Raw genomic sequence first — 16,524 nt, 5'->3', positions numbered from 1 at the left:
TATCAAATATGGTTTTAACGCAAGATTTGAATGAAAACTAAATGAACTCTCTGGTGGGGTGGTGAATTTCTTTTTAGAGGCTGAACGGATCGAGTTCCTCTGAGTGCAGCACAGTTGATAACCCTGTGCCAGGAGAAGGAGAGGAAGCAGAGGCTGAGCCTGTAAATTCAGATGAGCCAGAGGCCTGTTTTACAGACGGTAAGAGAAAAATTGAGACCTCAGTTAGCAGCCATTTATTAGTGTTTTGGCTTTGGTCTTAAAACCTAATACTTACTGGGGGTTGATGAGTAAAAAGTCAGAAGACTCTGTTCCATGCTGATTCAGTCATGGCTCTGTGACCAAGGGCAAGTTGCTGGAGCTTTCTAAGCTTCAGTTTCCACACTTATGATATGCTACTAACAGTAATTTATGACAAAGACGCTGTTATACTATATAGCACTCTACTTACTGAAAGATGTTCATATTCTCCTTTAGATCCTTAATTCATGTTCCCAGCTCCATGGAACCAGTAAACAAATTAATGGGATAGATGGTACTGTTGTCCTTTTCATCAAAAGCTGGAGCTACTCTGTCAGGAAACCATTTGATACAGTTGACCATAGTCTGTCTCAAAATTCTTCCTTCCCTTGGTTTCAGAGGCCACACTCTATTTTTGTTCTTCTTTTACATCACTGAGAATTCTGAGTTTCTTCCCCTGTTTCTTTTAGTGACTATTTTTTATGCACAAACCTTAAATAATGACGATTCCCCACATTTTGATGCTTGGTTATCTACTTTTCTTATTCTGTAGCCCTAAGCGGTTTCATCCATGTCTGTGGTGTAAGCAACCATTTCTGTGTTGTTGCTCTTAAATCTTTATCTTTACCCCTGACTTCATTCAAGTTCCAGCTCCCCATTGCTCATCTCCATCTGTTCTTTAAACAACAGTTGAATAAGTTCAAAACAAACTTCATTGGGGTTTCCACATGTAATCTACAGCTTCTTCCAGTCTCTATCACATTTAGTGACATCATGATCTATCTTGCCTCTCAAGCTAGACTTTAAGTCAGTCCTAACCTCTCCCTTTCTAGCCACAGGTTGATCACAAAACACACAAGTTGATCAGAAACGCTGGAGATAGGGTCCGAGTCCTTCAGGGGATTCTGATGCACACTAAAATTTGAGAACCATTAGTAGGATAAAACCTGAAGTCCTTAACTTGGCATGTAAGGCCCTTTACATTTGGCCTCAGTGTCTTATTTTATAACAGTGCCTCTTTTCATTCCTTTTCACTTTCTATCTTACTGAACTTCTTACTACTCCTGGAATTTTTCAGGGATTTTATTCAAAGCAGTAACTTTGAACTTGACTTGGGAAAGTATGCAGTTTTCTAAGCAAGTATTGTGTCATCTAAGTAAAAACGCAAACCTAGAGTAGGGTTACAATGTAATACAATAATTTATTGTACAAGCTTTGGAGCGTGATAAATATGAGTTCTAACTGGCCTACTGCTAACTCTCTATGAGACCTTGAGCAAATTTTAGTCTTGTACCTCAGACGCCTTATCTGTAAAATGGGTACATTTTACATCCATATCATAGGGATGTTGAGGAGATTAAATGAGATAGCATTAATAAATTAATTAGCACAGTACTGTCTTTCAACTCCTTCTAGTTTCCTTATTGTTTTTAAAGTATTTTGTTAACAATCTTACCTAGAAGCAATGGTAGCCTTGATGCTAATGACTCACGATCTACTCATGGGCTTAAACTCTCAGCATTTGTGTTTTTTTGTAGAAATCACTGACTCACTTTCATTCTTCAAGATTTTCTCAACCAGTCTCCTGTAACACTCATGCAGTAAACAAAATGACCGGCAAATAAAGATATCTGCAAACTACAATGGATGCATGAATTCTCTTTAAATAAAAGCCAAATGTCATTTTTTGTGTGTGTGAGAAGCAAAAAAGTGTGACACCCAATTAACAGAAATTTGTGTTAGCTCAAATTAGTACCATAAGCAAAACACATGGAGTTTTCTTTAGAAGTGTTCATATTAAAGGCATTTAAGAGTATCATCATGTATTTCAGCATCACGATAAAATTAAATTGACTAGTACCATGTAAACTTAAATTTGTACAGATGCTACCAAGATTTCTTCCACACATTTTATGAATGACCCTGACTTAAAATTCTAGGATAACCAGAAAGAAGTTGGGCTTATCAAACAAATTATGGCTCTATATCAGAAAAGGGCTTTAGAAAAACTTAAACCCTCTGCAGAAAGTATTAATGCTAAGCTATTTCAGACTGTAAGTGCTATCTTACTGAGATCAAACTTTACAAAGCTATTTTAATCCTATAAAACACCAATGAGAATTGACTTTGAGATTATTCATAACTTCTAATTTGAGTCTAGTATATAAGAGATATTATAGAAACACATTTTCAGTGGATTGTGGTCTTGACCACTGAAAATTTACTGAGAACCAAAGTTTCAGTTGTACAAGATGAATGCATTCTGGAAATCTACTGGACAACAATATGAATATAGTTAACAGTACCATGTTGTGTACTTGAAATTTGCTGAAGGTAGATTTTAAATGTTCTCAACGCACCCAAAAAGAAGAAATTGGTAACTACATGAGGTGATGGCAATTTAATTAACTTGACTGTGGTGATTATTTCACAGTATAAACCTATATCAAACCATCAAGTTGTACACCTTAAATATATACAATTTTTAATTGTCAATTATACCTCAGTAAAGCTGGAAAAAATGGGCAAAATAGAAGAATAGGCAAAATCAATCTACAAAGATAGAAGTCAGACTAGTAGTTACCTTTAGGGGGTACAGATTGGGAAAGGGCATGAGGGTGATTTCTGGGTGCTTGGAAATGTTATATCATGACCTACATGGCTGTTACATGAGAATATCAATCTATATACTTAAAATATGTGTACTATACTGTATGTATGGTCTCAATAAAAATTTAAATAAACAGATAAATATATTTCTTTAAATGACAAGAAAATCTACTAGCAAACACACATCTCTGAGTCATATCACTTTGAACAGCTGTGCTCCACTTGAGACTTTATACTCACCAGACCTGCTGGGCTAAGAGGCTCAGCCTGATAAATTAAACAGGGCAACCAATTTTCTGAGCCCTTCAACCCTTTATCCACTTAATCATTCTTTTATTCAATCAACAAATAATCGTTAAATACCTTCTGTCTGCCAGGCCCAGACCTGAGCACTAGACAGAGATAGAGCAGGGGAAAAAAAACAATGTTTCTTACCCAAATAAATATATAAATATTTAGTAGGTCCGATAAGTGATACATGCTATGGAGAAGTAAAGTGAAAATGGGAATACTAAGATTGAGGGGTAGAAGCCTACTCTAATACAAATAGAGTGGTCAGAGAAGGCCTTTCTAAAAAGATAACATTGGACCATGCAAATATATGAAGGAAGAGTATTTTAAGCAGAGTAACAAAGGCACATGCCCTGAAGTGGCGATATGCACATTTGAAAACAAAATCAAGAGGCCAGTATGAGTAGAACAGATTGAGAGGTGGAAAGGGTGGTTGAAGTTGAGGTTAGAGACACAGTAGAGGCCAGATCTCAAGAGCACTGAAAAACATAAGAATCTCATTTAGAAGTCTCACAAAATGCCACCTTAAGAGCAGATAGGTGGATAGCAAGGGCAGAAGCTGGGAAACCTCTTGGATGTCCCTGCGGTGATCCAGGTGAGAGATGATGGGAGCACAGACTACTGTGGGAGTATTGGGGATGGTGAGAGTATGAGATTCTGAGTATATTTTCAAGTTAAAGCTGAAGGGATTTGCTGGTGGATTAGATGTTGGGTGTTAAAGCTTTCTTCTCTTTAGAAGAGTCAAAGATGACACCAAGCTTGGGGCCTCAAGAAACTGGAAATATATGGTTTCCACATGAAGAGTTCAAAATGAGTGGGCTTGACAGGATGGAAATTGGGAACTTGTTTACTCATAGTGGAAATGACCCTTACCAAGTCGTGATTGGTTGACAAGTGTTGCGCTAGAACCAGTGCCAATTTAGAGCAGCATTTGGCCTCTAGAGGTTTTTGTTACCTGAAAGGCAGCAGAAAAATCAAAGGAAGTGGGAGAGTTAAATCAGAATAGTTGTATTTCAGTGAAGATGAATGCTAAAATGATTTTGTTGTTCATAGCCTCACATCCATTGATCCTTTTTAACTTCATAACTATCAATTTATTCATTTGCATCTTGTTCCTCTTCACCTTTTTCTCCTCCCTCTTATTCTGTGTTTTTCCTTACTTCTGTCTCATTAGCTTTATCATTCAAGACTTCAGGTACCTTCCCCAGATCTGGTACTGTTCTTCACTATCCTTAATTCTACATGTCTTTGCAATCTATATAATTATGAACATGACATGACTCTGATTCTGCTTGGTTTTATATTATACTCCTTTTGGATTATACAATTAGTAACTCACAAAATCAAGATTAGGGTGTGAGAAGGATACACTCTTTTCCTTAAAATAATGTATTTTCTATTAATTTAGTAGGAGGAGCTAACTCAACTTTCCCCCAAAATGTTCTGAGTTCCACTTCCTATGAAATAACTAATAACTAATTCTAACTTTAGTAACACAATAACCAACTCCTTTGTGCCTATTTTTTTCTTTTTTTGGAAAGAAAATGTGGACAAAAAACTTATTTTAAAGGATTTAGAAGTTTTTAAGAAGTGTTTAAAAAAGACATGTTTTCCTAATAAATTTTTATATTAATTATACTGATCATGCTGTTATATTTTTATTAATGGCTAAACTTAGAAGAGGCCTGTGGTTTCTTTTTTATTTGAAAGCATTAGTTTAACACGATGAAACACAATAGAGATTTTATTTAATGGATCACAAGAGCAAATTAATGAAACCACCCAAAAGAAATAGCATTTACCCATGGGGACCTATTAAAATGTTTGAGACATTCTCTGTTGTATTTACATTTAATTAATAGTCCTTTTAAAAAAGAAGGTGTGATAACGTTGCTAACCAGCTAGGTTGGAAATCTCTTAGGATATGCCTTTGCATAAAAGCTAGACAGGCAGTGGTCCTATTCTCCTGCCTCAAAATAAGAGAGATCCGGGAAGATCCCACATGCTGCGGAGCGGCTGGGCCCGTGAGCCATGGCCGCTGAGCCTGCGCGTCCGGAGCCTGTGCTCCGCAACATGAGAGGCCACAACAGTGAGAGGCCCGCGTACCGCAAAAAAATAAATAAATAAATAAATAAATAAATAAGAGAGAAACTCTCTGAGGTGTGATAAATCCTGAGGACAATACTTATGAACCTTCATCTCAGATAAAAAGTTTACTTACTTTTCTAATTAGAATATATAGTGCCTTTGCCTGCCTCAATCATAAGAATAATATTTCTCTTCCACCTTAAGACCTACAAAAAGAAATCCCAAATAGTAAAATCTTCTTAACCAAAGAGATAACTTTCTCCTCTGGTATTATACTTGATGCAGATAGATTCTGTTCTGCACAAGATCTTTGTTTTTAAAATAAATTCTAAAGTCTCAAGCATTAAGTTAATAAAAAAAATTCCATCTTAAATGTTTCCACTCTATCTGGTGTTTTCTTTTGCCCTGAAAAAGATGATCTGGTGTCAATTTTTGGCCTTACCTTTTACTATTTTTTCATATCATTTTATAAAATATTCTTTCTTTACTAAATGCATTTGAGATATAAAGTAATTGTTTTAGATACAATGAAGATAAATTCTTTCAGATCTGAGGTCATGTGAACTATAATTAACAATGGATAAATGAAGCCATGTGTATATTTTCCTTTCACCCTGTTGGGTTTTTTTTTTTTTTTTTTTCTATTTCATCCAAAGTTTGTGTAAATTCTAGAATTCACAAAGACATGACCCTTCAGATCATGACTAATGCTTACATGATTTTAGAACTCTTTTTTGGGGGGTTATGTCTTTTAAGTCAACTATCCCAGCATATGAATCTATGTAGAGGATTGTAGTAAGTACTGTGAGCAGAAAGAAAGGGCAGAACAGGCACAGTTCAGCCTTCTGGGAACTTAGAAGTTTCCAGAGAGAAAGGACAAGAACACATAAAATTGTTAGCAAAAATGTCAGACTTGGGAGAAAAACATAACTTGCTACATTTCTATAAAACTGGAAATTAAAGTACTAGGAGATACCTCATATTAAGGATCAATGAATAATTTCACTACAGAATCGTAAAAGAAGCCATAACAAGACATTGTCCAAAAAATGTATTTCATCAAGAGAAGTCTAGCTTTGTTGTTTCAGGACAGACAGCTTATGATTATATGAAGTTATTACTTGATAGGCTCAATATTTTTAATGAAATATATTGTTTTATAGACAAGTAAATTATTTTTAGAGTGCCTAACTTGCAAACTTCTAAAACAAGTCTCTAAAAAGTGCTGTTCATTCTTGCTTTCCCACCTTCTACTTTCCCTCCAAACGAGGTTTTTGATCTAAAATTTTTTTTTTTTTTTTTTGCGGTACGCGGGCCTCTCACTGTTGTGGCCTCTCCCGTTGCGGAGCACAGGCTCCGGACGCGCAGGCTCGGCGGCCATTGCTCATGGGCCGAGCTGCTCCGCGGCATGTGGGATCTTCCCGGACTGGGGCACAAACCCGAGTCCCCTGCATCGGCAGGCGGACGCTCAACCACTGCGCCACCAGGGAAGCCCTGATCTAAAATTTTTAAGAGAAGAATTCACTGTAGTTCCTCTTTTTAAATTCTTCCTTTTTTAAAGTAATTTTGATTGTTTATTTTTTAATCAACTTTAATTTTTTTTTTAATTTCAATCATTATCTCTCTGAGCCTCTCTTGGTCATAGCTGTGTTCACCAGTCCTTCATGAAATTCTTCCCTGACTTTTCTTTTATTGCAGCCTCTTGTACAATTTCCCCACCCTGACTTTGTCACCTCCTTCAGGGTTTTCTCATCTTCCACCTTTCCCAGTGGTGGACAGGTAAATGTTTAACAACCAGTTCTCCAAGAAAAAGAAAGTATGCATACATCCATCAGTTTACCGTATATTTTACTGATATAAAGGATATGTGGTATGCAATTTACAGGCAGTAATATAATCAACATCCTTCATTGAACATTCCATATAGCTAATTGGTTCCCACAGAATGCTTTTGTTGAATTTTGCCAAAATTTTCTATTTATAAACAACAGTGGTTGCAACTGATGAACAAGTAGAGTTTTAACCTGAAGGTTGGTTGGTATTTTCATTTATGTTAATCAGTAAGATGAGAGTGAAACAAAAAGGCTGTGTGTCAGAACTTGAATCATTCATCAGTGATGTGAACAAATCTTTGCTGAATCAGATAATAGAATTCGAATAATGAAAGAATATTTCCTCAATTTTTTGTGCTATTCACAGTGTAATGGCTACCAATATGGCATACTTTTCCAGTTTTATTAACATTTTCTCCATCACTTTCTTAATTCTACTCTAGAAAATCAACAAGCCTGGATTTATAGCATTTGATGACTTTTGTAAAGATTCCTACCATGGCTGATCTCAAACTACTGGTGTGACTTTGCTGCATGTAGAGTTGGGAAGAGATACATAGTAGCCCAACAGTATAACATATTCTACCAACCAGATAGAATGCTTAAATATATTCAAGAGCATAGATAATAGTAAAATGTAGAGTAATATATTTTTAGAGTAATATATTTTTAGTATTTATTACCTTTTTAAAGTAAGTTATATTTTTAAGTTTATACAGCTACATTTAACAACAGGCTAGCAAAATTTCCTGGCAATTTAACAATAAGTTGTCAAGAGCAAGTATGAGTTGGCTCCAGCATACCACTGAATTCTGTCTCTTAATGTTGCTGTCCCAGAATGTTCCAGACTTGACCCTTTTCTCTCCTCACCCTAAATACTTTTTTGTGTGTGACCTCAACAACTGTCCTGATCTCAGCTGACACATATGTGCTAATGATTCCTACACATTCTTTTCCAGCCCAGACTTTTCCCCTGAGCTTCAGCTTCACACCTCCAAATGTCTACAGGATATCTGTATTTAGAGTTTTCACTGGCATCTCAAACTCATTACCATCCCAAGCAGCTCCTGTTCCTGTGGTCTTCATTTCATTACTGACATCCACCCAGTTGTCTGGGCTTCTCCCTTCCTCTTACATCCCATATCCAATCAGTCAGCAAATGTGTTGATTTTACCTGCCAAATATGTCTTGACTCTGTTATTGCTCTAGTTCCTAACCAGAGCTGCCCAAATCTATCCTTCTTGTTGGGGATACTGAACCAGACCCTAACTGGTTTTCTGGGTCTTTCTTTGCTCCCCACACCTCCTTCTTCTTCTCTTCCAACTTATCCTCCACAGTTGCTGGAGACATCTATTTAAATTACAATCTTCCTATATAATTTTCTGCTTACAACCCTTCACTTACTCCTCGTTAGGATTTAGGATATAGCCAAACTCCTTAAGGTGGGAGAAAATGCTTTCCATAATCTGACCAGTTTCTCTACCTTATCTCTCATCCATGCCTTTTCTGTACACTTTGCTTTCATCAAAATTCTGAACTACTTGTAAGTCCTGTACACGGCACATTTTGCTGCCTCTTGGCCTGGAATTCCACTCCACTCTTTTTGGCTACTACTTTGATTCAATTCAGGTCCCACCTCTTCCAGAAAACCTCCTCTGACCTCACTTTCTCAACAAATAAGCCAGGTTAGGTGAATTTCTTCCAAGCTATCAAACATAACCCCAGCATATCTGTCATTTTAGTTGCATTATCCAGTTATAGTCATTTATTTCTATATCTAGCCGCCTAACCAAAAACCAGTAATAGATATCTTGAGGAGAAGAAACTATGTACACAGCTGAGTAAAAAGGTTAATCAATAAATGTTTGATGGATATATGAATGAACTAACCTAAACAACTTTAAATAAAATATTCTTCAATTTTTTATAGCAGTGTGTTTTGCATCTGGGATTCCAAAGTCAGATTTGTTTTTAACTTATAGTATTTGAAACAGTTTCATATGATTCTTGTAATCAAGATCTGTTTCTTTTGAACTGAATTATAAGACCTTCTACTAATTTTTAAAGTATTACATAGAATGCTGTTTCTCAAAGGGTTTTTTATAGAGGAGTTGAAGCAGCACCAGACTATAGACTAAATTCATATCAAGAAGGCCATGAAATACATTTTTGTCTTGAGATTTTAGTTCATTCATTAACCAATAATTATTTACTGCTCATTGTGTATTAGGATTGCATTAAGACTGCAATAATAAAAAGAACAATATGTGGTTTAAACACTGTAGAGGAGATTGATGAGAAACTAGGGAAGAACAGAAAACACGAATACATCCCAAGTTAGAAATTACTGATACAAGTATTAAGAAAACACCAGGGAGAGTTAAGAGATGAGAAAAGGCAGCATCCAAGTTGAAACTGTTTGAAGCTTCAGGTGTAAGTGTTAGAAATTATTTGGTTAACAAAAACCCGGAAGAACTGTCCTACATAAATGATTTAAATCACCTCTTCACTGCGCTCCTCATTCAGGATGCCCCCACTCCTCTCCAGGTGGGTATTTCTGCTTTAAATAAATAAATTGTTTCTCTGTGTGCTCTCCCCCCCCCACCAAAAAAGAAATTATTTAGTTGAGGAACTATCGTAGGGAGTGCTTTGCATTAAATAATGTATGTTAAGTATTTTATGTATTCTGAATATCCAGATTTTACATGCCTGTCTTTCTTGCCAGGTTGTGTGCAGAGGCTCCCATGCTGCCAAGTTAACACAGAATCAGGGAAAGGAAAAATCTGGTGGAACATCAGGAAGACCTGCTATAGGATAGTTGAGCACAGTTGGTTTGAAAGCTTCATTGTTCTCATGATCCTGCTCAGCAGTGGCGCTCTGGTAAGTGATCTGACACCTAAGGCTTAAATCAATTAAGTCATTATTTTTAGTAGATGAGTTGAAGATAAAAATATCATGGCAAATGGTTTTACTTAAAAATTAATCCCTCTGATCAGTCCCAAGGACAAAATTTTAGTTAGCTCAGTAAATATTTACTCCATGCCTGGCATTATTCTTGCTGCCCTGAATGCAAAGTCAATTAAGATCCAGGTACTTTTCTCAAGGAGCTCAGAGAGCATTAGGGAAGTGAGAGGCACAAGTGATACAGAATTGGGATGTGTTTGTAAGTGAAGTGTATGCAAGATTAAGCTCTGGAGCAGGAAGTGTTGTCTGCTTGGGATTTCAGAATGGTAGATGTTCCTCCAGAACTCGGAGAAGGGAAGCAGAAGAGTCCTGAGGGCTGGACTTCCGTTCTTGCCTTTCAGTTCCATTGTCTTTCAGAACCTCTGCTAGCTGCTAGAACCTTCTCTCAGCATCTTCATGGATCTGTCCATTCTCTCTGTTCCAACTTCTCTGTTTTCTTCAATATTGAGGATTACATTTCTCCAAAAGTGCTAAGGATCATTTTTAAAGTATTGATATAAGAACTTGGAATAAGAAGAATAAGAATGGCACAAGCCCATGACTATGGACAGGTAGTCCAGTGTTACCACCAAGGATACAGGTCCTTTTGCTTTCATTTTCTCCAACAAAGTGAATATTGTTTAAACTTGAAAGAGAAAAATTTAATACTTTAGACCTGTTTAGGTCAGCAGTCATTTTCAGTGGCTTCAGTGAGATCTGTTCTTTAAGTCCATTCAGATTATTTCCCACGGGCCTTGTGGCTATGACCACAGTATCATCTATCGCTTACTAAAATTTCTTGGAAAGTGTTAAAAGATGTCACATTGATGGAATAAATATAACAGTGATTTGTAGAGCTGAAGCTTTTAATGAATGATAAAGTATTGAGGAAGAAACCATCGTCTGTGTTCTATAGCCCTATTAAGTTACTGCATTCATTCATTTAGCAAACCTTTCCTGCTGTGTTCTTGACACAGTGCTAGGCACTTGGAATGTACAAGCACATAAGAGCTGAAGGAGAGGGCTTAAATCCTACTTCTGTGTCGAAGTAGAGTGCAGGGTTAGAGAGATTTATAAAGGGGCTGACCCTGGAATCATGTCTTAAATTACTAGGACTTACCTAATTTGAAGGAGGATAAAAGGGGAGTCAGATGAGTGGAAATCCCTGAATGTGTCAGAGATCATGGTTCTTTTAGGGGACTATAAATAATTTCATTCTTTTGCCCTCTCTTTCTCTTGACCTCTGGTGATCAGCCCCTGGCACTGGTGCAAAGGCTAGAACTAAGTGTTACACAGTAACTGTAAACCAGAAGAAAGACAGCTGGCCTGTAATAGTATTATATCTCAGTAGTCTCTATCAGAATTTCATTTCCTGTTTTTGTCATGAATCATAAGCTTTAAGTTGTACCAAATTTAAATCTGAATATTATTTTCACAGGCTTTTGAAGATATATATATTGAAAAGAAAAAGACCATTAAGATTATCCTGGAGTATGCTGACAAGATATTCACTTACATCTTTATTCTGGAAATGCTTCTAAAATGGGTAGCATATGGTTATAAAACCTATTTCACCAATGCCTGGTGTTGGCTGGATTTCTTAATTGTCGATGTAAGTACTTTTGAGTAAATTTTAAAAGGGGATTTATTCTTACAAATAAGTGTTCTCAAAAACCTTCACTAATGTTAAATATTATCATATTTAGATAGGTGATATGCAAAAAACATTTTTTCCAAGGCAGGCATAGCTATACGTTATATCTCCTATGTTCTCTCAGACTTCCTCTATGAGATATTTAATTTTTGATACTTTATGTTAATGATTTCATGTATGATTATTTTTTGATTCACCTTTTTTTATATACATTACATAGTGCCTAGAAAAATGAATGGTAAGATGAACACTTTGTAATACAATAGTTTTAAAGAAAGGCTAACCAAAATAAGAAGAAATAATAGAAGGAATGTAGATTAGTTCTTTTCTCTTAACCTGTAAATATGATTGCCTCTTTTAAAAATTATAAAATATATGATATTCAGAAACTTTAAAAAATATTGTCAGTGTTCTTTTCATCTCTCAGATTAAAAAAAAAAGTTTACAAGTAGAGTTGAATTTATTTTTAGTTAAGAAAGAGATATGGCTATTTAATAATGAAATTTTTTTGTATTTGAAAATCTGAAGTAGTGCTTCTCAATATTTAGGGGTATGTAATATGCAGAATTCAGGGAAGTTATATAGCTTCAATTTGAAATATTTAACATTTTGAAAAAACTAACTAAATAAATTATATTATATATATATAATGTTTTCATAATGCAACAGAGAGAGCAAAACTCCACTCAATTTTCTTGCTGATAGAGGTGCAAATCTAGGCATGTGGATTTGGGGGAGGAGCTGAGATTTTTTTTATTTCTCAGAAATTGAGTAATTTATCTAGCAGAGTTGCTCTCAGAGTGTAATCCCTGAACTAACAGCATTGGCACATGTGGGTGGGAACTTGTTATAGATACAAATTCTCAGGTCCCACTCAAGTGCTACTAAATCAGAAACTCTGGTGTTGGGACCCAGAAAATTCTTGTAATAAGCTCTCCAGATGATTCTGGTATTTGATTTGATATTCTTTTGGTTTGATATTCAGAGGATGGATTTGTTTGATTTCTGCAAGTTTCCTGATTAGTTGAAACTTACTTGATTGAGCATTATTCATCAGTAGGGGCATATATCATGCACATACACATGTATACATAAATAGTTAAATAAATATATGCATATACATATGTTCTCAGTTACAGACTACATATATTCAATATAAAAACACTCATTTAACAATGGTTTGGAGATCAGGTTAACCATTTCCTTATGGGTTATTCAATTATAATAGACATTTTAAACCTTTATTTTTTTCTGATTAAAAAGGAACATTTATTATTCTGATTAAAAAATACACATTTTTTTAAAGCATACTTAAGTGGGAAATAATGGACCTGAACGACTGGGTGAATTTAAGAGTGATACTGAGGATTAGTTAGTAATTCTGAATACATAGCATGAGGACCTAAAAACAAAGAGTTATGTTACATTTAGTGAGACATTTAGAAGTAACTGTATGAGAGCAAAACACTTCAACGCATCCTGATTCAAAAATCAGTTCACTGTGTTTCTGATAGAAGCACTAGTGAACTTGCAAGAAATAAAATTTTCTACTCCTTCAGTAGTTAAACATAAGGAACTTGACTCTCCAGTTGCTCCTGATCTTTCCTGGAAAACTTCAATCTTTCAGTCATTACTTAATTCCAGTGAACCACATTGCAGACATTGTTCTTAGGCATTGTCTCCTGCTGCACACAGTGTGAAACAATGGATACTTTAAATGGAACTTATTCAAAGACTGAACACATTTACTGATCCAGATCCTGGGTCATTGAAGAGCTCATTGCTCCTTACCAAAACATGTATTGATTTTACTTCTGTCCATGTTCTTTCTTCTGAGATAACTTACGATAAGAACACAAATTTCTGTTGGATACTGGTTATGGTGATTGTGGAGGACCCGTCTAATATGACGAAGTTCTTGTGTGTCTCTGTTGTTTGTGAAGCCAGTGAGATCACCTACTTGTGTGCTCTCTTCAGTACAATTGAGATTTTCTCCCACTAATTATTGATAGGAAGATCTTCGGTGCCAATTCTGAGAAACTGTAGGTCAGAATAATCTTCTGGGGAATTTGCCTCATCTCAAAGTCATAAGTCTTCAGAGTGCTTTTGAAAAAGGTCTATACTGGGGCTTAGATTTGGTTGAGTGATTGCCACACTCTTTTTTTTTTTTTTTTTTTTTTTTTTTTTTTTTTTTGTGGTATGCGGGCCTCTCACTGTTGTGGCCTCTCCCGTTGCGGAGCACAGGCTCCGGATGCGCAGGCTCAGCAGCCATGGCTCACGGGCCCAGCCGCTCCGCGGCATATGGGATCCTCCCAGACCGGGGCACGAACCCGTATCCCCTGCATCGGCAGGCGGACTCTCAACCACTGCGCCACCAGGGAGGCCCCACACTCTTTTAACTTAGCTTCAGAATCACACACTTCGTTATGCCCTGGGCTTTATTCCAATTGAAATTTTGATAGTTGCTTTACTTAAATGTTCAGGATTAATAAGCAAGTACAAAACCATTGACTACAGAAGTGTGAAAAGCATGTGTGATTTTTTAATTCAGATATAAGAAATAACTTACTTTCCTTCTATTATTTCATCTTATTTAGGTTAACTTTCCTTTAAATCTATTTCCTTTAAAAAGCATCTATCTTACCCAATTTTTAGACAATAAGTAGATAACTTTATGTATAAAATCATATTGTTCTTGTTGAACTGCTCTTAGTGATTTTTGAAATTGACTTTTTCTCTTCATGCTTTATTATTTCATTGAAATGATTAATGAAATTTTTCTTCTTTTTTAGGTTTCTTTGGTTACTTTGGTCGCAAACACTCTTGGCTACTCAGACCTTGGCCCCATTAAATCCCTTCGGACACTTAGAGCTTTAAGACCTCTGAGAGCTTTATCTAGATTTGAAGGAATGAGGGTAAGAAAATACTAAACTTCTAATATAATATTCATACTTCCTAATGGAGTGTAAAATATGAAAAAATGGGTATGTAGGAATTATGGACTGTTTATATTTACACACATGTGCATATATATACATATATATGGGCTGTTTATGTATATAAGTGTGTATACATGTGCATATAGACGCAGTATTTCATTGCCTATTGTTTAACAAAGACTAAATCAAATACAGTAATGCCTCCATATTATATTGTGAGGCAGTGATTCAAATAAGTGACTTTTCCCTTCCTAAATGACAACCTTTCCTATGCTAGGAAACTCAGGTGAAGGGGACACTCTTAGTCCTGACAGTATCTCTCATATACAAGTCATGAAGGACTTGCCTTTATCAGGTGCTCAAACAGTTTTTTAAGGAACTACCCTGGGTGTGGGGCATAAGAAAAGACAGAGAAGTGAAGTAGCATCAGACATCACTTTTAATTTCATTCTTTAAATACATGGCTCAGTGAAAGTGGAAATAGCTCCAAATTATATTTGGGAAAACTAAAGCTCTGATTTTACTTAATTTGCAGTAGGCAGCATAGTACCTGAAAAGAGATTCATTTTGCAGAAACAAACAAGGTGAGATAAATAATGACTACCAGCTACTTAGCTTTAGGGCTGTATTAAACCAGCAACTTCTTCATAAAATCCATTCTTTATTTTCTCTAATGAGTCTATATCCTCATTTGTTGCTTCTCTCCTTGAATTTCTTCTTCTCCAGATATATTCCTGCTTTCTCATTCCTCCGTTCTCTTGGCCAGGAATGTTTCTCCCTGCCCTATCTCAATCCTAACTCATCAACATAGTAAATACCTACTCATCCTTTAAGCCTCAGTTTAAATGTGCCTTGTCTGTCCACCACCAGGTATAATTGAGCATCCTTCCTATATGTTCAGATACATAACATCCTCATTATATTGCATCGTACTTATTTATTTATCCGACTGCCTCTCTAACTGTAGTCTCTGAACAATTTGCTCACTGCATCTCTTAAATGTGGTCAGCATCATCTGAAAACTTACTAGAAATGCAAATTCCCAGGTTCCACCCCAGATATACTGAGTAATAAACTCTGGAATGGGGCTCAGAAATCTGAAGCCTCAGGTGAATGAATGTTAGATGTGTTTTAGTCTAGCAGATCTTCATTACATTATGACTGTAACCTCTACTTGTTAGTGTATCCGGTGTATGTTGGCCCCCATGTAAATATATGAAAGATCATGATTATACAAAGATTTTTTTCATAAGTAAAAGTCAAGTACTTTTGGTCATATAAGAATTGAAATTACAAGTTTCATTTTATATAGAACAGTAGTATTGGAGTTGACATTAATTTTTCTTTTTGAGCATTAGTAGAATGTTGCGATCTATTCAGAACTTATGACTGATCCCTGGACTCAAGCAGAGCATGTACTACATTCTCATGATCAAGTAATATACTTTCCCCATCAAGATATTAATACATCCCTCAGTGATTAAGCCACTCCATTATTTTACTCTGTTTGCTCTCTATTGTTTATCTAATATACAGGTGAATTGGATGCAGGAGAATGTTTTAATATATTTAGAGGGACAAGTATGTCTACTTCGTTACATTTATTAGCCGTGCAAAACAGGGATGTTTCTTTAAATTTCAGGGTCGTTTTAAAGAATAAATGAAATATGATTGGAGGCATTTTGTAGTTAGCTTCCTTTACAAAGGCTTCAGGTTCTTGAACTTACTGACTTTTCCAGATGGCTTCTCATCAGAACGATACGTATACATCTCCTTCAGAGACTCATCATTACGCACATTCTTTCAGCACCAAAGCTATGTGTCAAATTTTGTACTATAAAAAGAGTACAATGGTAAATAGACCCCAGTCCCCCAAGAGTGAGTCAGGACAGTGATCATGGAGAGACAGAGAGGAGAATAGTAGTTATTC

The 16,524-nt window shown here is 35.9% G+C and overlaps 1 protein-coding gene across 4 annotated transcripts in view; it reads left to right on the top strand.

The window, feature by feature from the left end:
- Positions 1–16,524, top strand: part of SCN9A (sodium voltage-gated channel alpha subunit 9) — a gene marked incomplete at both ends in the record, with an annotated part of 91,494 nt that overhangs the window by 59,536 nt on the left and 15,434 nt on the right. For all 4 annotated transcript variants that reach the window (XM_079710440.1, XM_079710438.1, XM_079710439.1 and 1 more), the window contains 4 exons: positions 78–198; positions 9,784–9,938; positions 11,440–11,613; positions 14,448–14,570. In XM_079710440.1, the coding sequence (XP_079566566.1) occupies positions 78–198; positions 9,784–9,938; positions 11,440–11,613; positions 14,448–14,570 (573 nt within the window). The remainder of the gene's footprint in view (positions 1–77; positions 199–9,783; positions 9,939–11,439; positions 11,614–14,447; positions 14,571–16,524) is intronic.

Source organism: Hyperoodon ampullatus (assembly GCF_949752795.1).
Source record: "Hyperoodon ampullatus genome assembly, chromosome: 8".
Classification (NCBI taxonomy): domain Eukaryota; kingdom Metazoa; phylum Chordata; class Mammalia; order Artiodactyla; family Ziphiidae; genus Hyperoodon; species Hyperoodon ampullatus.
This window is presented reverse-complemented; position numbering and strand designations above follow the sequence as displayed.